Source organism: Lotus japonicus, chromosome 5 (assembly GCF_012489685.1).
Source record: "Lotus japonicus ecotype B-129 chromosome 5, LjGifu_v1.2".
In the NCBI taxonomy this organism is placed as follows: domain Eukaryota; kingdom Viridiplantae; phylum Streptophyta; class Magnoliopsida; order Fabales; family Fabaceae; genus Lotus; species Lotus japonicus.
The window spans coordinates 37,635,718-37,659,988 of record NC_080045.1 but is presented as its reverse complement, the minus strand read 5'-3'; the positions used below and the strand labels follow the sequence as shown (position 1 = coordinate 37,659,988).

At 37.6% G+C, this 24,271-nt stretch overlaps 3 protein-coding genes across 3 annotated transcripts; all 3 read left to right on the top strand.

The window, feature by feature from the left end:
• Positions 1–236: 236 nt before the first annotated feature.
• LOC130719507 (pentatricopeptide repeat-containing protein At5g18950-like) lies at positions 237–4,695 on the top strand. The gene is given in 5 exon segments (XM_057570130.1): positions 237–702; positions 705–1,943; positions 3,460–3,588; positions 3,820–3,887; positions 4,636–4,695. Coding segments are annotated over 5 exon segments (1,962 nt in total).
• A 4,090-nt stretch (positions 4,696–8,785) lies between these two features.
• LOC130719506 (uncharacterized) lies at positions 8,786–10,724 on the top strand. The gene is made up of 4 exons (XM_057570129.1): positions 8,786–9,128; positions 9,273–9,356; positions 9,519–9,618; positions 10,622–10,724. Exons 1-4 carry the CDS (start codon positions 8,786–8,788, stop codon positions 10,722–10,724), a joined length of 630 nt encoding a protein of 209 aa, XP_057426112.1.
• Positions 10,725–17,485: 6,761 nt separating this feature from the next.
• On the top strand, positions 17,486–18,415 carry LOC130719505 (uncharacterized mitochondrial protein AtMg00810-like). Its single transcript, XM_057570128.1, has one exon. The coding sequence runs from the start codon at positions 17,486–17,488 to the stop codon at positions 18,413–18,415; it is 930 nt and encodes a 309-aa protein (XP_057426111.1).
• Positions 18,416–24,271: the final 5,856 nt, after the last annotated feature.

The window sequence follows — 24,271 nt, the reverse complement described above, 5'->3', positions numbered from 1 at the left end:
AAACATATTTAACCCGAACCTTTTTCTTGTTTTCCAACGTTAGCCCCCCACTGATTCAGGGGCTGATTCAGCAGCTCCTTCGGCTAGCAGGAAAAAAAACGCCATTTTACCACTCAACGTCGACGACTACCTCACAGTCACAGATAACTTCCTCCTTCAGCTACTGCTTCTTTTACTTGCTTTTCATTTCTTCTTCTTCTTCTTCTCTTCAATCATATACACCAAATCCCATGACCATGGCAATAGTGAGAGTAGCAACATTCCTTCATCGAACCTCTGCTACTAGTGCCACTGCCCAGTTCCGAAACCTCACCACCACCCCCACCGAAACCCTAGATTCCAACTTCGCCAAAGAAATCTGCAGGTTCACTCGAACAGTGCCGCGTTGGGAGAACGCGCTTCTTTCTCAGTACCCATCTTTCAATTTCTCTGACCCTTCTTTCTTCCTCCTTTACCTTAACCACCAGAACAACCCCTTCCTCTCTCTCCGTTTCTTCCACTGGCTCTGCTCTCGCTCTGAATTCTCACCTGATCAATCTTCCTGCACTGCCCTCTTCGATGCCCTTGTTGATGCTGGGGCGTGTAAAGCGGCTAAGTCGTTGCTCGATTGCCCCGGTTTTGTTCCTGAGTTGGCCTCTCTGGAGGCTTACATTGGGTGTCTCAGTAATGGTGGAATGGCTGAGGATGCCCTTGAGGTGTTTGTCGCGGATTTTGCCCGGCCTTGGGGACGTGGAATGCGTCGCTGTTAGGTTGTTTGAAGGTTGGGAGGACTGATGTGTTTTGGAAATTGTATGAGCAGATGATGGAATCTGGGGTTGTGGCTGACATTGATGTTGAAACTATTGGTTATTTGATCAAGGCGTTCTGTGCGGATAACAAGGTTTTCGAAGGGTATGAACTGCTTAGAGAGCTTCTGCAGAATGGGTTGTGCCCTGACAAGACTGTTTTCAATGCACTTTTGGCTGGGTTTTGTAAGGAGAGACAATATGGTAGTGTATCGGAGATCCTTCATGTTATGATTACCAGAAAAAGTAATCTAGATATCTCTACTTATCAGGTAGTCATTAATGGACTCTTGAAATGGAATAATCCTGAGGGTTTCAGGTTTTTTGATGATCTCAACGACAGGGGGTATTTCCCACACAGGGTCATGTACACAACAGTGATCAGAGGTCTTTGTCGTAATGGAAGAGTTGGCGAGGCTAGGAAGCTATGGTTTGAGATGATTCAGAAAGGACTCCAGCCAAATGAATACACCTATAATGCAATGATATATGGGTATTGTAAAATTGGTGATCTTGTTGAGGCAAGAAAGCTCTATAAGGATATGTGTGGTAGGGGTTCTGTAGAAACCCCACATAGCTACACCACAATGATTCCAGGTCTGTGCTTGTGTGGAAGGACTGGTGAAGCTCTAAGCTTGTTTCAGGAAATGTCTGAAAAGGGTATTACTCGTGATTTGATCATGTACAACACTCTAATCAAAGGCCTTTGCCAGAAAGGCGAGTTAGTTAAGGCTACAAAGCTATTAAAGGAACTTGAGGCTCAGGGTTTACACCCATCAGTTTTCTCTTTCACTCCTCTCATAAAAGGTCTTTGTGAAGTTGGAAAGGCCCAGACCGTAATTAAGTTGTGGAAAGATATGCATAATAGGAATTTGAAACCATTGGCCATTACACATGATTATATTATTACTGGGCTATGTAAAGAAAGGAAATCTACTCAAGGTATGAAATGGTTGCTAAACATGCTGACTTGGAAGTTAAAACCCAAGGCTCAGACTTTTGAGGACCTCATTCGTGGTCTATCACGAGAAGATAAGTTAGATCATATTTTGTTTGTTCTAGATTTAATGTTCGAAGTAGGATATAGACTGGAAAAAAGTACAATTCAATCTTCGGTGTCTAAATTCACCAAGAAGAAATCCCATTTACCCAAGTTTTGTTTGGAGAATATCTTAAAATAATTTTGATGTAACTGATTAGTTGTATAACTTGTATCTTCCATGTACTATCTTTGACCAATAGAATGGAGAATAACTTTTGAATTTCTTTCTAAACGCGAAACTATGATAATCATCATCTTGAAGTTCCCCATTATACATCTTGAAGTTTTCAACATGTTTGTTTCTTGATAAAATACCTCAATTTTGAGATTATTATCAATTGTATAATGTGATAGTCTAGTTTGAAGTTTTATATATTTAACAAAATTAGAAGAGTAGATGAAGAAGCTATTCCACTTATTCTTTTCATTACTTTTATGAAATGAAGATGTCTCAATCATGTTTTTCCTTTCTCTTTGTTTATTTGTTAAGACTTGCACCCTAATCTCCATCCTCAACTTCGTATTAAATGAAAATGAAAATGAAAACCAGCCAGTGCCTTGGGAACTTTGGTAATTGAAAGAACTGTTTTTAAAATGAAACTTGATTTTGATTTTAAGTTGAAAATTGAATGTAGACAATGTAAGAATAGAACAATGTTCTTGAGTTTTTCCCTCCGCTTTTTACAATAAATAGATGAGCATATGGGTAGTTGTACGAAAAAGGGGTGTAAAAAATACTTATAAGAAAATTCCGTCCCGTGAAATTTGTGGTGTGCATAAATTATATGGAATAGATTGTACCATTACTAACATATATACAAGCTCAAGCAGAGCCTATCACTTAATACAGTTTAGGATTTGGCATGTCTCCCTATAAAAGTAGGATTAAGTAGCATTCAGCTAAACTCACTTTTCCTTACTGAAATAAAAGCACTTGTTTCTTCTTCAAGTTTTAGGCATAGAAATTTTCCTTTAGCAGTTGACATCTTTTTTTTTTGCTTTTTTTATCAAAGGTGAGAGTTGTGGTTTAAAAAACTTGTGTTTTATTTTTATTTCTTGTGAATTGTTAAAGTTGGGATTTGTAATTTAAGAAACTGTTCCATTTGAAAAATGTGGAACTGATATTGATTAAAGGCAGCACTCATGAGGTCCTGAGTAGGATATTGACAGTATTGGGTGACTAGACAGTACAATATCTTCTTACTTAGAGCAACTCCAACGGGAGTTGCTTAGCAGGGTTGCTTAAATTAAGGAACGTTTCTTATTTTTCTGCTCCATTGGAGCTTGCTGAGGTGGCGTTGCTTATAGCTCAAAGCTAAGCAACGTTGCTTAAATAAGCAACGCTCCTTAGCTTGCTGTAGGCAGTAAAAAATGGTTTTTTCTCTTTCCATTCAGCAACAGAAAATCGTTAAAAGGGGAGGGAAGAACCGATCAATGGAAGCAGAAGCAACAAACAGAGATAAAATACACAGATCAATGAACAAGCAGAGAGTTTTTTTTTAATTAGCAGAGATGAACACAGATTAAACAACTAAAATACACATTTTTGAAATCATGGCAAACCCACAATCATGCTTGAAGCAGTGGCATCACAAGACTTGTGGATTTGACATGCTTTTTTTGGCATTGCAGGTTCTAACAATGATATCAATGTGCTAAACCAATCTGATGTGTTTACCAATGTGTTGAATGGCACAGCTCCTGAAGTGCACTACGAGGTGAACAGAACACAATATCATATGGGTTACTATCTAGCGGATGGTATCTATCCCGAGTGGGCTACATTTGTCAAGACAATCCCAATGCCACAAGGAGAAAAAAGACAATTGTTTGCCAAAGCACAAGAAGGAGCAAGAAAGGATGTTGAGCGCGCATTTGGAGTACTCCAATCTCGATTTGCAATTATTCGTGGCTCATCACGCTTCTGGCATGTGAATACCATGAAACAAATAATGTATGCATGCATTATATTGCATAACATGATTGTTGAAGATGAACGTGATGGGTATAATGGTAATTTTGTTTACGACCAAGTAGACAATGCCATCATAACCGCTGAAGTATCTAACGGTCCTATCCCTTCATTTGCAACATTCTTAGAAAGAAGAGGTCATATGAGTCAAAGAGAAATCCATCGCCAACTTCAAGCAGACTTGGTCGAACATATTTGGGAGCTCTCCGAAAGTAGGAATAATGAAATTTAATCTTTGAGAGAGTTTTCATTATTATTTATTTTGCAATGAATTGTATCTTATTTCGAATTTAATTATATAATATAATGTAATGCATTTTGTTTGAATTTTGTTTTAAATATCATGTCCAATTTTAAATATATTTATATTGTTATAAATATTAATTAATATTTAAATTTAAGTCATGCTTAGTTGGAAATAAAAAATATAAACTTATGAGGTACAGTGGGGTCCAACTAAAAGTAAAATAAGCAACCATGCACTGGAGTGAATTCTGCATGGGTTGCTTATGAGTTGCTTAAATCCTATGTGGCCAGTCTGGGCCCACCAGAATAGCATTTAAGCAACCCAATAAGCAACCCAATAAGCAACCATGTATTGGAGATGCTATTATGTCATTTCCAATGGTCACTAGAGATTTTGTTTCTGCAGTTATCTGTAACTAGAGGGTTTTTATTTCTGTTATGTGTTCTATTTGGTTTCTTGACTGCATAATAGGTACTTCTTGCCCCATGACTGCTTTTCCTTGTTATCTTTTTTATTTTTCACATCCATTTTCTTTTTCTTTCAATTTTATATTATTTTCTGTAATGAACTAATGATTAATTTTCTGTAGGTTCTGTTGATTGCTTTTAATTTGAGTGATGATTACTGTTCCTATATTGTGATTATCTAAGTTCTTTTTTTCATATATTAGAGTTTGATCTAGTTCATGATTTGAGTGATTCTTTATGTTCTGCTTCTTTTTCATTCAATATGATTTTTTTTTTTGTCTGATCTCCATGAGCATCAAATTTTAGATGCGTATATCAAATTTGTTCTTTCCATGGCAATACCCAAAGTTGATCTTGATTTGCTTTACTTTTATAGTTGACTAAGCTTTCCTTGTATGTTCAGTGCTACAAATATATTTTATTTCCTCAAACATCAGTGGCTTATCTCATAAATCTTTTGTTTTATACTTTTATTTGCTATTGACATGATTAAGCCAAGAGATGGCCGTCTATTACTGGCTTATAATATAATTTCATTAGCAAGGTTTTGCTATTAGTTTTATATTCTGTGCATTTAACTTTACTACTAATACCACACAATTTCATTTTACTCACTTGGTGAGTATAATGCAGAAGGGTCTTCCTGTAACTGGGGGAAGAAACTTCTATTTTTGCTGCTAAATTCTTTTCCTACTGCAGGTACTTTATTTCAGGTAAACTATTTTGGTTTCAAATTTCTTTTGATTTAGGACAAAACTCAACTACTGTGCTATTCATACTGTTGGTCCTGTTCTCCAACTAAAATGTAATACGTGGAAAAAAATCTCAACAAAAATGCAATTAACAGTCAAAACTGAATTAATGGTGTCGGAAGTTATTTCCTGTGTCATTTTTTTTATTGGAAAACAGCACCAATAGGATAAATGGTTCTTTATCTAAGTCTTCTCCTTTGATTTATACAGTTTTGTATCTATTACCCATGAAAAAGTGAATGTTTCATTTTCTCTAATCTAGAAGCTGTTTATCAAATGCATGTGAGTGATTTTAAGAGCGTATAAAAATTACTGGTACTTGAAAAATTCTCCAGGCATCTAATTTTTCTGTTCTTTTTTGGATGAGTTTAGGGCATGTGCATTCATGATATGCTATGGGACTAAAGGCACTATTTCCTAGCTTGTCTTTTAAAGCATGGAAACCGTATATGTGGGAAACATAGATCCTTCTCATGCTTTTACCAGAAAGGTGAAGTATCTAATTGTAAAGGTACTGCTTAGAGCAACTCCAACGCTGGTTTCTTAACCAGGTTGGAGGTGCTAAGAAACCAAGGGCCAGTTTCTTACCCATTGGAGCAGGGTTCCATCCGGTTTCTTAGCTAAGAAAAAGTGGGCAGATTTGCTTGCAGAAGCAACTCTGCTTTATCAGTTTCTTAAATAAAATACTATACTTTCTCTCACATTCAGTTCCAACAGATTACAGAGGGAAGAAACAGGGTTAACAGATTGTATGAACTACTACAATTTTATTCAAACAATAATTACAAAGCTTCAGAAAAATAAATTTTTACAAAGAAAAATGGAAAAAAAAAATTACAGAAGCTGAAGGGTGTAAGGAAAAAAATTACAGAAAAAAATTACAATAAATTTTTGCTTGATCCGGTTGTTTTTCTCTGATCTGGTGGCGGTGGCAGAGGGTGGCCCTTGAGGAAGGCTTGCATGTCTCCGATCCAGTGCTTGAGGGGCGATTTGGGTCGAGATTGAAGCTTTGGTGGCGGCTGGGGTGTGTTTTGGTTGCGGTGAGGAGGTGATGAGGCGGTTTTGGTGGCGGTGAAGGTTGTTTGGTGGCGGGTCAGTGGCGGTGAGGTGGTTTTGGTTGTGGTTGTGGGTGTTTGGTGGCGGAGAGGTGGGTTTTGTTTGAGGTTGTGGGTGTTAGGTGGCGGTGAGGAGGGTGGTGAGGGTGAGGAGGCCGTGAGGTGGCGGTGGTGAGGGTGAGGAGGGTGAGGTGGCGGTGAGGAGGGTTTGGTGAGGAAGAAGAAGAGGACGAAGGAGAAGAGGACGAAGGAGAAGAAGAGGACGAAGGAGAAGAAGAGGACGAAGGAGAAGAGAGGTTGAAGAAGAAGCTGCGTGAGAGAAGAGAGGAAGAAGAGAGGAGCGGCTAGGGTTAGAATGGAGAGTGAGGGAGGAAAAGTAGATTATATAGTGGGTGACCGGCTGAGCCGGTCATCCCACCGGCTGGTGCAGGTTTTCTGCCCGTTTCGGCTTTTTTTTTTGAATTTTTTTAAATTGACCGGTTTGACCGGTTTTTCTGCCCGTTTTCTGACCGTTTTTTCAATTCTCCGACCGTTTTTTCAATTCTCAGATTCTTTACCTTATATATAGTGCAGTAGACCATTTGAAACACCAACATTTACTCCCACAATTTCTCTCTTGTCCAAAAATACTCAAATTTCTCACAATGTCTAATCCTTATGAGCAATATTATCCACTGCTCGACAATGAAACACCTCCTACAAGTGAAGGTTTGCAACCTTCGCCTATGTTTCCGCCACAAAACCAACCTCCGCAGATGATTCACCCGCAAAGCCAACCTATGATGGTGTTCCAACAACAAAACCAACATTCGCAGGTGATTCGCCCGCAAAGCCAACCTATGCCGATGTTCCAACAACAAAACCCACATCCGCAAATGTATCAACCACAAAGCCAACATCCGCAGATGTGTCACCCTCAAAACCAACCTCCTCACACCGGTGGTAATGTTCAAAATCCTTCGTATCAAATGTTTCCACAATCGTTCTACCATCAAAACCAACCTCAGGGTCAAATGGGATCATATCCATCACAAATGTCTTATCCAAACAATCCACAATATTGCATGTATCCACCACAATACCAAGCGCCTCCTACTGGTAGCAGCAGTAGTTCAAAAGTCTCAAGTACACAATGTGAGGCTATGCCCGAGGAGCCTGAATTTTCTACTCAACGGGGTCTAGATGATATTGATCTTGAAGAATCCGGAAAGAAACGCACCAAATGGAGTGGTAAAGATAATATACTTCTTCTTCAGTCATGGCTCAACGTTTCTACCGATCGGGTCGTGGGAAATGAGCAAAAGTCAGATTTGTTCTGGAATAAGATTCGAGCCCAATATGAGGAGTACCGCGACGATGCCTCTCCTTCGAGGACATGGTTATCCCTGAAATCTCATTTTAATAAATTGAATGCTCATCTTCAAAAATTTGTTGGTTGCCACACTAAAGCCGTCAATCATTGGAAAAGTGGACACTCAGATAAGGACATCATGGCTACGGCGCATCAATTATATCATGTAGATACGGGTAAAGATTTCAAACATGAGAATGAATGGCGGTTGGTGAAGGATGAACCAAAGTGGAAGGGAACATTTATGACAACCAGTTCAACGAGGCAGAAGAAGTCAGTAGATGGGGTGTATGCAACATCGTCTGACCGGAGTGCATCAATCGAGGGCGACGAATATGAGGCCACACAACCAGCAACCCGCCCGTTGGGAAAAAAGAACCAGAAAAGGAAGGCCAAAGTAGGAGACACAGCTTCAAGTGATCTCGATTATGTTCCTAACTCCGAGATGATAGCCATCGGGAAAGCTAAACTGGGATTCCTTGCGAGTTTTGAGAAGCTCAAGACTGAAGAACTGGAGGTGAGAAAGGAAAAAAACAAACTTCAAAAGGCGCGGTTATTGAAGGAATACAAAGATATCCTTATGGAGGACACATCTGAAATGAACGAGGTGCAGTTAGCAACGCATCAGCGCCTAGTTGAATTCGCCATGAAAGAACTAGGAATGTCTTAATTCTTGTTGTTGTCTTTCTTAGCGTGTGCCAATGTTGTGATTTTAGCATTTCTACTTATTGATTATGCATTAGTGTTGTAATTTTAGCATTTCTACTTATGTGTATTGCATCAGTGTTGTAATTTTAGCATTTCTACTTATGTATTCTGCATTAATGTTGTAATTTCAGTATTCGAATTTTTCTTAATGTGTACTGCGTTTCTACTTATGTGTTCTATATAGCCGTTGGGGAATATAGCCGTTGGGGAATATAGCCGTTGGAGAATATAGTCGTTGGGGAATATAGTCGTTGGGGAATATAGCCGTTGTGGAATATAGCCGTTGTTGTTTCTCTTATTTATACATGTCATATTTCATTCATCCCAACATTCAAGAGTTGTTTTGTCCTCTCATATTTTCTTCCTCCTATCCAATTACACTGATAGTTTCTCATTGTGTCATAGAATGGATCCAAACAATATGGCCGACTTGGACATTTACGACGTTGTCATTGACGAACTTATCAATGACACGACTATAGAAGATATGATGCAGGAGGAGATGGAGTTTTATCAACGACGTGCCAACACCGTTAGGCCCAAGCGAACAAGAAAGGTGATAGAGAGAGATCGTGAAGCTGGGAACGAGCGGTTGTGGAATGACTACTTCTCCGAAAATCCTGTGTACACGGAAGAGCTTTTCCGACGAAGGTTTCGAATGCGAAAGCATGTGTTCCTCAGAATTGTAGGGGCCCTTGGGTCTCATGACCCATACTTTTTAATGTCTGTCGATGCAGTTGGAAGACAAGGCCTGTCACCATTACAAAAGTGCACCGCCGCTATTCGTATGTTGGCGTACGGATCACCTGCTGACAGTGTTGACGAGTACGTTCGAATTGGTGAAAGTACTGCAATTGAGTGCTTAAAGAATTTTGTGGAAGGTGTGTGTGCAGTATTTGGTGGAACATACTTGAGGCGCCCGAACCAGGAAGACATTACCCGCTTACTTCAATGGGGCGAGTCTCGTGGATTTCCAGGTATGTTGGGTTCTATTGATTGTATGCATTGGGAATGGAAGAATTGTCCAGTTGCGTGGAAAGGTCAATTCACCCGAGGTGATCATGGAAAGCCCACAATCATGCTTGAAGCAGTGGCATCACAAGACTTGTGGATTTGGCATGCATTTTTTGGCATTGCAGGTTCTAACAATGACATTAATGTGCTAAATCAATCTCCGGTTTTTAATGAGGTTTTGAGTGGAAATGCTCCCATGGTGAACTTTAGCGTGAATGGAACAATGTATAACATGGGATACTATCTAGCATACGGTATCTATCCCCCGTGGGCTACATTTGTGAAGACCATCCCAATGCCGCAAGGAGAAAAAAGGCAAAAATTTGTGAAAAGACAAGAAGGAGCAAGAAAGGACGTTGAACGTGCATTCGGCGTTCTCCAATCTCGGTTTGCAATAGTTCGTGGTCCATCACGCTTTTGGCATCCGAATGAGATGAAGTCAATAATGTATGCTTGCATCATATTGCACAACATGATTGTTGAAGATGAGCGCAACACGTACCGAGGTAATTTTGTTTATGATCAGGTCAATAATGACATATTGGATGCTGAAGTAGTAAGTGGTCCTATTCCCGCTTTTAGAAATATCTTGGAAAGAAGAGCACATCAAATTGATAGGTCAATTCATCACCAGCTTCAAGCAGACTTGGTGGAGCATATTTGACAGCTTCCCGAAAACGAGAATAATGAAAATTAACCTTCAAGTGTTATTATGTATTTCATTTCAAATGTATTGTTGCTTATTTTTCATTGTCATGTATTTTCTTTCGTCTTTATTTCTATCATTCAATAAAATTGTTTTTGCTAGAAATAACACAATGTACTTTTTTATTTTTGTTTCAAGTTAGCATGCCGATATTTAAATTTAATTGTTTTAAATATTAAGTAAAATTAAATTTAAATTAAATTCGTATTAATTTTAATTAAATTATTTTTAAGTTGAAGTATTGATTTAGTATTAAATTTTAAATCTAAATTGAGTGAAAATAAATATTATTAATTTATGTTGTATGGTGGGACACGGGTGGGACCCTTCAAATAGTAATTTAAGAAACCATGGGTTGGAGCAAAATCTGCTTCAGTTTCTTAGGAGTTTCTTAAGTCTGATGTGGCAGACAGGACCCACAGGAATAGTGCTAAATAGTGCTGAATAGTGTGTTAAGAAACCAGATAAGAATTTTGGGGTTGGAGTTGCTCTTATATCCAATTCTCCGTTGCTCTTTGATAGGACTAGTACTAAAGTTAGACCAGTTAAACCTCCTGTTAAGCATGTGTATATTGGGTCCCAGGCTGGCACACAGTTGCTTTTCCCCTATGATATTCTATTTTAACATTTTCAATATTTTTATTAAATAGTTAACAATATGGAAAGAGAAAAATGCTTCCTTTGATACTAACAATTTGTTTTTTACATATAGTATTTTTAGTAGAGTCATAATTTTTCTGATGGAGAAACATGAATTGAGGCATAGGAAAATGAGGAATTTCTTTTCTCTTGGTAATTAAGAATAACGGATTCCTTGTTTTTTTTAACATCTACATGTTTTAATACAATTTTGTTTATTTAGTTTTCCTCAGTATTAAGAAAAATCTATTTTTCTTATTCTTCTACTTCGTTCTCTGGAACATAGTAGAGTAGCATTATGTATCTGATAAACTGGAAGCGTAAACTTCTATTGCTATCATCTCCATACATGTAAACTTTTCTTGCCAAAAGTTGCCCTTATAGCTTACAAGGATAAATTTTGATATTCTGTTAACTTTTGGTAAACCTGGGATTAAGGTAGTGTATAAAGACCCGAGTCTGTTTTATTTTACTCTGTTTTTTGGCATACATCTCATGCGTAGATTGATGATTAAGTGAATATAGATTGAGTCATTGAGTGACTTATGGTGGGGATATCTATTAGCAAGTAGCAACTTCAATTGTTAGATTTTTAAGTTGAGCAAACAAAAGTTGCTGGAAATGTGAAGTTGATATTTATTTGATTGTAAACACTACTCCCCCATAACTATTGTACTTAACATTGTTTTAAAAGTTTAGTTAGCACTGCTGTGACTAATATTGTTGAGATTGAAAATTTTGATTATTGTGTTTTCAAACTTTAGTTTATTGGTATTTTTCACATTTCTTTTCATGAGTTTCCCCCTTCTAATTTTTGCATTTTTCTTTGTATATTTTAATTATTGTACATGTAAAAGTTCACAGGATCACTATTAGTAATAAGTAGTAGTACAAGGACTATATTGTAATGCTATAGAAGTTTATTGTAAGCTGGCATGAGCTGACATGTTAGTTACTGATTAGTTCAGAGTTTGTTAGGTTGTTAGATAATTAGTTAGTAGCTAATCTAACTATAAATAGCTATAAACAGTGTTGTATCTTCATTCAGTTGAAATCTCAATATATCAAAGTTTCTTCTTCTTCAATTTCTCTCGATCTCTCTCAAGAGTTTTCACATTCTTTGATGGTATCAGAGCCCTAGATTGCTCTGCCATCACCAGCTTCCGCAGAAATGGTGCGAAACGCACAAATCAACAACAACAATGGAAATCAGCAAGCGCATGTGGTCCAGGATCCAGCGCAAAATCCGATTTCACCGTATTACATTCATTCCGGTGAAAATCCGTCGGCTACAATGGTATCTCCACCCCTCAATGGAAGGAATTACAATGCCTGGGCTCGATCGATGAAGCGAGCACTTGTGGCGAAGAACAAGTTCAAGTTTATCAATGGCGAAATTCCAGTTGCAGTACCTGGTGATGCCAACTACGATGCATGGGATCGCTGCAACAGCTTGATCCATTCATGGATACTCAATTCGGTAACTTCTATAATTGCTAATAGCATAGATTTTGTTGAAAATGCTTGTGATGCTTGGAAGGATCTTCGTGATCGATTTTCTCAGGGAGATTTAGTGAGAATTGCTGAATTGCAAAATGAAATCAGTATGATAGAAACCAGAAAATTAGCAAGAGTTTATTGATAGAACCCTAATTCCCAATTGGAAACTAGGGAGAGATACAATAGAAAGGGATACCAAACACCCTTTCCAAGCCTAAAGAGAGAACCACTTCTCTCTCTAACCCAATTCCTAACTGAATACAAAGATACCCCTAACTCTCTAATGTCTGTTATTTATAGGCTACATGCCTCAACAACATTCTAACTAACTCACTAAGTATAACTAACTAACTAACTAACTAACCCATAACCTTGAGTTCCTATCAATACCCCCCTCTGAAAATTCACCTTGTCCTCAAGGTGAGGAACAAAAAGCAAACTAAAACAGTGAACAAGTATGCCTACTATACAAAAGTGACAAATTCCTAAACAGCTATTCCAAACTCCCAAGAGTGGTAATCACATCTTCCACCCGGGTCCCATAGCCGAAAGCAAAAAGTCCAAAACATGTATGACTTGGGGGAAAACTTCACTGTCCTGCTGAAACTAATGTGGCGTAAGTCCCATTGTTGGAAAACAAGTAGCAGAAATTCCAGTTGATGCAAAGAGGTTGAAATAGCACTGTAGCAGCATCTTTAAAAGCAAATCCCAACATGAAAGAAGTGGCAGGTATCTTCCCAAAACTAGCCAACAAATGCTGATTGGATGTCTTCGAAAATGACATTAATTCAGAAGGTTGCAACTGTATGGGTTGAATACAAATAGCACAATCCTCCCCTCCCCTTGCAATTGTGGCCGTAACAAAATACAAGCTATAACAGTGAACAATCCCAAATACAGCTATGCCAAAGATCCAAAAGTGACAATTCCTGTTTCCGCCTGGATCCCAGCGCATGAAGCAAATAATCACAACCATGGATGAATTGGTGATCACCACCAATTGGAATAGCAAGCCATAGAAATCTTCAAAAGAAAACCCCTCCAAACTAATATTTTCCAAACACAATTCAGTTTTTCTCCTTTGATTTCCAAAATCCATGTTAAGCTGGTCTTGGCCCCATGAGCCCAAGTAGAAATAATTCTCTCCTGCTGTCAAACTTTCAACATTGACCTGGGTTGCTACCAAACCATTTTGACACATCAAAAGGAACTCACATAGCTCACCCATCTCCTTCAAGCTTGCTTTGATACACCAGATACAGAATCCCATTGCATTCAGAACAGCACCCTGACACATTGAAAAATCTGGAACTTGGTAAGACTCCCAGCTATTAGGAACAAACAGTAATTGGGAAAACAATTCCAGGTTTGAATAAAACCCTCTGTGTAGCTTTATCTTGATTTCCCAATTGAAACATGCAAGGCCTATTATTCTCAGAAATTTGTCTTCCACAATGTTCCCCAATCCAGTAAGAAGTTGGATAGGAACCCATTTAACAATACAACCAACAGACCCTCTTTTTATCCTAAGTTGTGCTTGGCCCAATCTACCAAAAACATGTGCATACCTTTTTCCCATTTCATAAATGTTGCTGCTGTTGTAGAATATCACTCCAGTGGGACACTTGATAAGAACCTTGGGAGAACCACACCACAAAAGCTAGCTGTTGTAGTTGGAGAGCCCAAGGCCTTATAAACCCCACATTAGAATCTCATACTTCCAATGTGGGACTCAAGTCCCATACCTTGCAATGGGGTCCTAACATCCCACCACGCTCCGCAGCCCCGGCGCCCACGCGGGTTGGCTGTGCACTAGCCCCACGACTAGTCCCGGAACACTGCAATGCCGGCGTCACCACCCGCGCCGCTCGTTTGCAGCTCAGAGACATGGTGGAAGGCTCTGATACCATGATAGAAACCAGAAAATTAGCTAGAGTTTATTGATAGAACCCTAATTCCCAATTGGAAACTAGGGAGAGATACAATAGAAAGGGATATCAAACACCCTTTCCAAGCCTAAAGAGAGAACCACTTCTCTCTCTAACCCAATTCCTAACTGAATACAAAGATACCCCTAACTCTCTAATGTCTGTTATTTATAGGCTACATGCCTCAACAACATTCTAATTAACTCACTAAGTATAACTAACTAACTAACTAACCCCTAACCTTGAGTTCCTATCACAGTAGCTTAAAGCAAAATTCTATGTCAGTAAATGATTATTACACTGAAATCAAAACTCTTTGGGAAGAATTGGAGCACTATCGACCAATACCTCAATGTAGATGTACTGTTCCCTGTAGATGTGAAGCCATAGAGCAAGTAAAATTGTTTAGGGAGCAAGATAATGTTATCAGATTTCTTTTGGGACTGAATGAGAATTTTGGAGTTATTAAGTCTCAGATTTTGATGTCTAATCCTCTGCCATCCATAGCAAAAGTTTTTTCTTTAGCTATGCAACATGAAAGACAGTCAGATCTTGAAGAGAGTGATGAGTCAAAGGCTATAGTGAATGTTGCAGAAGGAAGAAAGTCATATGGCAGGGGAAAAATGTCTAATTCTAATAATAATTCTAGCTATTCTGGATACAAGAGTGCAGGAAAATTTTGTACCTATTGCAAGAAGCCTAGTCATATTATTGACATATGCTATAAACTGCATGGTTATCCCAACACTTCCAATACTAAATTTGCTTTTAATTCCACTACTCATGTAAACAATGTCAGTGGAGGTTATGATACAGAAGATGATCAAGGAGATGAGTCAATTCAAATAAAAGAGAGTGAAGAACCATTCACAGCTGATTAGTACAAAAGAATAATGTCTATGATTCAACAAGTTGCTGGTTCATCAAAGAAAGTTGCAGAAACAGGACAAGTTGCCGTTAATCATGTGATCAGAACTACTAATCATAATTCAGGAACCACAGGGCAAGGTAAGCATTTTTCTCTCTCTTGTTCACAAAAGTATGATAGTAGAGATTGGGTAATTGACTCAGGAGCTAGTGACCACATTTGTTTTAACAAGTTGTGTTTTGAGACTCTAGCTGAAGTAAAGCCTATAAGTGTTAGTTTGCCAAATGGAACAATCATAGATACCTGTTATGTAGGGACAGTTAGACTTACAAGTCTAATATTGTTAACTCATGTCTTATTTGTTCTTGAGTTTAGCTACAATTTAGTTTCAGTACATAAATTGGCAAAGAGAAATCATTGTGACATCATTTTTGGTGAATTCACTTGTGATATTCAGGAGATACATTCCCAGAAGAGGATCAGTTTGGGTAGCTTGAAGGAAGACAAGTTATACCATTTAGAAGTTACAGGTCCTTCTAGTGTATGTTTTAGTGTTCAGCATTCTGTTTCTGAAATAAGCAGTTCCACTCAGGTTATTCCACCTGGAGCTTTGTGGCATTTTAGGTTGGGACATTTGTCTCATGATAGGATTCAAGCTTTGAATAAATTCCATAGTTCAGTAAATATTAGTAGCTTACTAGTATGTGATATCTGTCATCTGGCGAAGCAGAAGAGGAAAATGTTCCCTGACAGTTTACATAATTCCAAAAATTGCTTTGACCTTGTGCACATGGACATTTGGGGGCCACATGCTATTCCCTCAGTACATAATCACAAATATTTCCTTACTGTTTTGGATGATCACAGCAGATTTGTTTGGATAGTCTTTCTTAATAATAAAGGACAAGTTCAGCATGAGGTTCAGTCATTTGTGGCCATGGTACAGACTCAGTTTGGACACACTGTTAAAGCTATTAGAACTGACAATGGGCCTGAGTTCATCATGCCATTTTTCTATTCTGCAAAGGGTATTCTACATCAGAGAAGTTGTGTTCATACACCTCAGCAGAATGGGAGGGTAGAAAGGAAGCATCAGCACATTCTGAACATAGCCAGAGCATTGCTTTTTCAGTCTAAATTGCCCAAGAAAATGTGGAGCTATGCTGTGTTACATGCAGTCTTCCTTATGAACAGGATACCAAGCAAGCTGTTAAATGATAGGTCACCTTATCATTTACTTTATCAAGAGAAAGCAGATTTAGAAAGTTTTAAACTGTTTGGATCACTATGTTTTGCTAGTACAATATCCTCTCAAAGATCTAAACTAGACCAAAGAGCCAGGAAGTGTGTTTTCTTGGGATTTAAGCAAGGTGTAAAGGGATTTGTTTTGCTAGACATGTCTACTCATGAGATCATAATTTCCAGAGATGTGGTGTTTCATGAACACATTTTACCTTATAAGAGTTCTACACTGCCTACTTGGGAGTGTTTAGATTTGCAAGCACAAGACAAGAAATCTGGAGATAATGAGAAGTCAGAAGTGCCACAATCTATACTTGAAGGTCAGCAGCTGCAGAATGAAGAAGATTCTTCTGTTGTTCCAGAAGTGATTACTGATAATTCTCAGGCAGAAAGGTTGACTTTATCTCCTCAGACTGAGAATTTGAACTTGCAACATTCCATAGATCTTGATGCTACAGAGACAGAGAAAGAAGGGGAAGTTCCAAGTTTGAGAAGATCAAGTAGACAAGTAAAGAGGCCAGCTTTTCTACAAAATTTTCAATATAGTTCATTGCCTTCCAGAACTAGTACAGAACATAGCATCACACAGTACTATTCTCATGATAAACTCTCATCTCCACATCAATCCTATGTGCTTAGTATCTCATCAGATAAAGAGCCTACTACTTTTGAAGAAGCTAATAAGCATTCCCACTGGGAAAGAGGCTATGAAGGCAAAGATATTGGCTCTAGAGAGAAATGGAACCTGGAAATTGGTAGACCTACCAAATGGTGTAAAACCTATAGGGAATAAATGGGTTTACAGGATTAAGAGGAATGCAGATGGCACTCTAGCTAGATACAAAGCTAGGTTGGTAGCAAAGGGATATAATCAAGTTGAAGGACTGGATTATTTTGACACTTTTTCTCCAGTTGCCAAACTCACCACTGTCAGAGTAATACTGGCCTTAGCAGCAGCACAGAACTGGCATTTGCATCAGCTGGATGTAGACAATGCATTTCTTCATGGAACTTTAGATGAAGATGTGTACATGCAAGTCCCGGCAGGAGTTTTGACAGAGAAGCCTAATCAAGTATGCAAGTTGCAAAAGTCACTTTATGGACTTAAGCAGGCTAGCAGGAAATGGTATGAAAAACTTTCTGCTCATCTTATACATCTTGGATACACACAAACTGCTTCACTCTTTATTTGTTAAATTTCAAGGAGGCATGTTCACAGGATTGCTTGTTTATGTGGATGATGTTATTCTGGTTGGTAGTAGTCTCTTAGAGTTTCAAATGGTTAAGGATTCTCTACATTCAGCATTTGGCATTAAAGATCTAGGTGTTTTGAAATATTTTCTTGGCCTAGAAGTAGCTCATTCTACCTCTGGAATCTCATTGTGTCAAAGGAAATACTGTTTGGATTTGCTTCAAGAAATTGGAACTCTTGGTAGTAAGCCAGTTTCCACTCCATTGGATCCAGCTCTCAAGTTAACACTTGATCAAGGAAAACCTTGTGAAGATGTCATGGGATATCGCAGATTGGTAGGAAGATTGTTGTATTTGACACACACTAGACCAGATATTTCTTTTGCAACACAGCAACTGAGCCAGTTCATGAGCCAACCTACTGATATGCATTACACAGCAGCACTTAGAGTTTTAAAGTACTTGAAAGCATCTCCAGGACTTGGTTTGTTCTTTCCTAGGAACACTCCACTCACTTTACAAGGCTATTCAGATGCAGATTGGGCAGGTTGCTTGGATACGAGAAGGTCAATATCAGGCTACTGTTTTTATCTTGGTAATTCACTCATATCTTGGAAAGCAAAGAAGAAGGTCACAGTATCCAGGTCTTCTAGTGAAGCAGAATATAGAGCTCTTGCCTATGCCACTTGTGAACTACAATGGCTACTTTACTTGTTGAAAGACTTGAGAATTTCTTGTCTTAAAACACCTGTTTTGTTTTGTGATAGCCAAAGTGCTTTGCATATTGCTGTCAATCCAGTGTTTCATGAAAGGACTAAACACTTGGAAATTGACTGCCATGTTGTCCGAGAGAAGTTGCAAGCTGGAGTTGTCAAGCTAGTGCCTATTCCAACTGCCTTGCAAGTTGCAGATATCTTCACTAAACCTTTGCAGCCTCGGATCTTTTAGGGATTTCTGGCTAAACTTGCAATGATCAATATCTTTCCACCTTCAGCTTGTGGGAGGGTGTAAAAGTTCACAGGATCATTATTAGTAATAAGTAGTAGTACAAGGACTATATTGTAATACTATAGAAGTTGTTAGATAATTAGTAATGAGCTGGAATGTTAGTTACTGATTAGTTCAGAGTTTGTTAGGTTGTTAGATAATTAGTTAGTAGCTAATCTAGCTATAAATAGCTTAACAGTGTTGTATCTTCATTCAGTTGAAATCTCAATATATCAAAGTTTCTTCTTCTTCAATCTCTCTCGATCTCTCTCAAGAGTTTTCACATTCTTTGTGTACATGATGACACTGTCTATTGAATTAGATATAAATATATAATTGTCGCAGTTGTAAAGCTGAGTAACTTTATATAACCTCAATTTCTTACTGTAGATCTCTTTGTAGATATCATGAACTAACTCATTAATATTGTGCTGTTCTTTTATTTTAAGAATAGCTAGATTTTAACCCTTGCAATGCGCGGACGAGTTAAAATTTCTTAAATTTGCTAGATCAGTAAGTTATTTAGTGTAAATATAGAAATTATATTTAATGTAATCATGTTTGTAATTAATTAGGTGTATGTAGAACTAATGATAAAATTTGCTTAGAAGGTGACCCACCCTTCTGACTGGAGAACACAGAGGCAACTACTGGCCTTTTTTTTTTGTTACAAACGGAACACCAACTATTGGCACTTTATTTTATTTTTCCTGAAATCAAATACTTAAAATGTAAATTGGCCAACCTTCATACCAAATAAAAATGGTGGTAACTGACCTGCTTTAAAGTATAAAATAATCTGGTTTCATTTTACAAAATGGTGGCCAACCTATGACCAACGAAAGTTGGTTTCATTTTACAAAATGGACCACATCAAACACATAAGGTAGATTTCAATAATTCATCACAACCAGAAAATCACTTGTTAACAAATGTCCTTCATGTTGGGCTTGCTTCCAACATTTTGTTCGCATCAGTAGAATGGATGGACATACTGCAGAAGAAGAGTTTGTGAAATGGTAAAAAATATAATATCTATGAACCAAGCATCAAGAATGGTATAAACATACATTAGTCTTTCCTAGTTCTAGTTAGTCATCTCCATTCTAGCACCTAGTATTTCCTCAACTCCGCATTTTGAATACAAATTTAATGCCTAGTAGGCTAATATTGAATGTCTTCAATCACAAGCCTGAACTTGAAACATTAATCGTGCAAAATGGAAAAAAAAGAGTACTACTATCTAGCATTGGTGTTGACTTCGGTGTGGTGACTTTCACTATACCTATGTACGATGAGTGTTGAGGATTTTTCAAAGCTACATTTTCTTTCACATTTATTAAATGAAGCTTCAGAACCTGCATTTGAAAAATGTGCATTTTCCAAGGTTGTTTAAGCAGCAGCACCAAATCTAGTGGAATTCACACTTGAGTTAAAAGGTTCCCTTTTCCATTCTTTTCTTTCAAGTGGAATTGAGATTCAAGAGGAAGACTCATTAAACCAACTATCTTTGCACATTTGCTCCCTCATCTTTCACCTTTGTGCAAAGTCTCTCCCCCATGTTTAAAATGAGCGAATTTGCTCCCTCATGTTTTAATTTGTGAAAATTGGGCCCCTCCGTTAAGTTGCCATCCAAAATTTAACAGACTTTACTAATGTGGCCTCATTACTTGACGTGGCTCTGACATTGCACGCCATTAGGATGCCATGTCACATAAATTCCTTTTCTTTTCCTTTAAAAATATTTCCTTTTTCTTTTAACTTAATTTTTTTTTCAAATTTTTATCTTCTTCAACCCATTACACAGCACCACCACCACCACTCCCTTCTTCTTCTTCTTCCCTCTTCATCCAACACCATGAATTTGAACTCAAATCGTACACAGCAAAACCCACAGATGTTGAATCAAACTCAAACTACCTAGAAAACAGGATGAATCAACAACAATTTTCTCCCTGATTCAAAGTAACACAACCCATAAAGGGTTTCAAGCACAGCCCCTGAGCTCCGCCGCGGTCACAACCACTACAAACGCAGCAACGACCGCCGCCCTCCCCGATCTCCCCATCGAAGGTCTTTGAATGAGTTTGATTTTCTGGGTTTTCATGAGACCATGGAAGAAAGAGGATGAATTTTCTGGGTTTGGTTGAAGAAGATGGGAGATGGAGGTTTCAGGAAATCTAGATTTTTATATGAAGAAGAGATTTGAGATTGAGAGGTGGGTTGAGGGAAAGAGGGAGGGGTGGTTTTTGGCACTGATTCTGCAGAGGGGATGAACGAAGAACAACAAGGAGGGAATGTTTAAATGGGTTCTTCATTTTGTTTGTTAATTTTTTAGAAGTTGAAGAGGGGGAAAGATCACAGGAAGAGAACATTGGTGAAGAAGATGTTTTTTTTTTAAAATTTCATGGTCCTTTTTTACTGTATATATATTAAAAACATGGAGGGTAGGTGTAAATAGGAAACAGTGGTGCAAATAGCAAGCCATGTCAGCCAATTCTGTTAACTTTTAGACGGTTCACTGACGGAGGGGCCTAGTTTTCACAAATTGAAACATAAGGGAGCAAATTCGCTCATTTTAAACATGGGGGAGGGACTTCGCACAATGGTGAAAGATGAGGGAGTAAATGTGCAATTAAGCCTTAAATTAAACTAACTTGTTTTATTTCAATCATAAAGTAAAGATAATAGAGAATACAAGTAAATTGGAAATGGTGCAAGACGATATGTACCAGATAGTGTCAATATCTCACTTCGATCTAAGAATCAATCAAGGATCGGAAAAGTACTTAAAGAATGGGGAGCAACCGAAAGTTGAAGCACTTAGCACAACCCAAGTTTTTATGAACTTATCTCAACCAATTTCTGCAGATATCTAACATCCATAAGTCCAAATCATTTGATTAGATATGTAAATAAATTTCAGGGTATGATTTTAGTTTGGTATTATGTAAAAAGGCTTTACTGTTTTGGAATTATATCACGTGTGAGATGATTTAGCTTCAAATTGAATTATAGGTTTGAGATAAAGGCTGACAAAACCAATGTTTGAGAATAGGAACATGTTGAGATATGGCATCATTATAGAGAACTCATACCTTGATCGCTAAGAAAATATTAGAACCCATTAATTGAAGTTAAATAGAACAATTGAGCTTCATTTTCTAAGAGAATGGCCAAACATATTTACAGAAAAAAACAAAGATGAAACTCAGCATAAATGAATAAAACATTACTATGTTTTGCCACAAAAAATTATGTTGCCTATCAATGTATATTAAATTTAAACACAGGAATTTTCCTTGGTATTCCTGATCCCTTAATGCTTTTAGCTTCTAAATACATTGTCACGATGATATTTCTTCCATTTAGTAAACGTGCTGTCATTTCTACAACCTACATGTATGAAATGGTTTTTGTAAAATCATATTTGAAAAGGAAGTTGATAGTATAATTGAGGGAGAGAAAGGATGGTAGAAATTGAAATTGAATGAGACCTTTTATCATTACAAAATAATCATCTTGCTTACATATATATTATCAAGAACAGTTTGATCAACAAACTTAACCAATATTACAAAATAAACTAAAAAGAACTAAAATGAACACCAATCTGGTTCTATTGTTACAGTTTCTAAGTGAAACAGACAAAGTGTTGAACCTGACAAGTTTTATGGGGATGGCATGAAGCCTTTTTCATGTTTAGGGTAAAGTCAATAGAAGGAGTGGGTGACTGAAGAGTGAAGAGGGAGAAGAACCCGTTTATAGTTCTCAGATTTGAGGTCCAAAAAATGTTGCAAAATGGAGCGAGATTATGACAGCAAATGGTGTGACAGAGGAACTGATTAGACCAGGACATTGGAGGCTCATGGCTCACTAAGGTGTCAGGCAAAGAAAGAGAGAGTTGTGTCTAGCGATGGGTCCATATAATTGGAAAAATTGTGAGTTAGAGGAATGCCAATAGAAGGAATGTAGAGAGTGGCACCAAGGATTATTCGTAAGCTGGCAAAAATAATCACATGAATAAAAGAATTGATTGATCAGCTTGTCAAATAGACATGAATACTTAGAAGAAACTGCATAAAAGACATAGGGCAATAGAGGACATTGTCCAATGAGAAAACCCAAAGAGCAAACAAAATGTATCACAAGAATTCTGGCCAGTAAACATATCTTAGAAATTAAGGCATCATGGAATTGATTCAAACCTTTGTTGACAGACCCCAACAATCAGGAAGCACCTTATATCATTAAAGACAAATTGAGCAAGCTTCTCAATCATATTGTGAACCCTACAAAAAGAATCAGGAATAAATTGTATGTGGAATGTTTTTACATGAAAAATCTGATCCAAAAATGCAAAATTTAAATAACGAAATAAAAATAAAATCAATTATGAGAAATACAACTGGATTTCCAACTCTCCGTATGTAAGAATAAGAACCCTTATTTCATGCACTTGCTTTGGTCAGAATAAAATCTCTCTAAAGTGGGTAGTGAAAATGCAGATGTAATAGCAGGATACTAACAAAGGCATCAGAAGAAACAACATTCTACAAATACTCAGGTGCCCAATGACAGAAGAACAATATCACAAACTCTTAAGAGTAACTTTGTATAAGTATACGAAAAACTCAGACTGTGCGTGCGGAGAACCATTTCTCGTGCGGAGAGGAAAAGAATGCACAACTGTGAATGAAAATAAGGCTTCTGCAACAATGATTGAATCGCGGAATAGCACGTAAGTTACCTTGCCGAAAGGAACCTGGTGAGAATGGCAGCGTCTAGAAGGTTCTGATTGTATTCTCGCCAGACGAATGAGGAAATGGGTTTGGTTCATGATCTTCTTAATTTCCCCCTACGGGAGGGAATCGTTCACGGTCTGAATTGGGAAAGAAAATATTGGAACAATGAAATACAGTAAGTAACCGACAGTGTTGGTGACACATTAGGTTCTAATGGGGATGATGGATGAAATAAATGATTTGTGTCAAAGTAATGAACTGGTCGTAACGGAAGGGTATATGGGAAGGTGGGGGGTTGTAAGTGTTTGATATCAGTATCACATTGCCACATTGGGTAGTGAAAGCTTGTAGAGTGAAAGGTCTCAAAATAAAAAATAAAGGTTTCACTTTGCCAAAGCTTTGAGGAATGACACGTTGGATTAAATGCTGAGGTGGATCTGCTGCTGGAAGTAATAAAAATGAGTTGTCAGCGCCATATTGCGCGCTTGAGAATTACTATATTATAAATGTCTACTTTGTTGGAGGACTCTTCTGTTGTACGAATTACATTGATGACAAATTACTATAATGTACTGGTATGGTCAATGTTAAGTTTAAATATTGAGCGGAAAATGTAATTTTATTCATGATTTTGGTTATTGAAATTTGATCTCAATACAACTTTTGGTATGAAAAGTTATTCTAGAAAAGGAAAATATCTCCTTAGCATTTAGCTTACAAATTATTGAATGCTTATATCTAAATTTCAGTGCAATAATGGTTATTGGAAATGACATCCTTGATAGCACATGTTTTTGTTTCATTTTACTTAGCAACCATACTGATAAGGTAACCATTGTTAGTTGGTAGTTTAGATAGTTAGTAGAGGTAGTTATAGTTAGTTTTTTTTTGTTACATGAGGAAAGAAGTTATAGTTAGTTTGGGAGAGGAAACTTTATAAATAAGAGATGGTAAAAAATATCATCTTTGGGATCATTTTTAATTAGGAATTAGGGAGAGGTGTGAATCAGTGAACAACCATTGTGGTTTCTATTCTTCAACAATATCATTTTTCTTCTTCTTAATGGCTAGT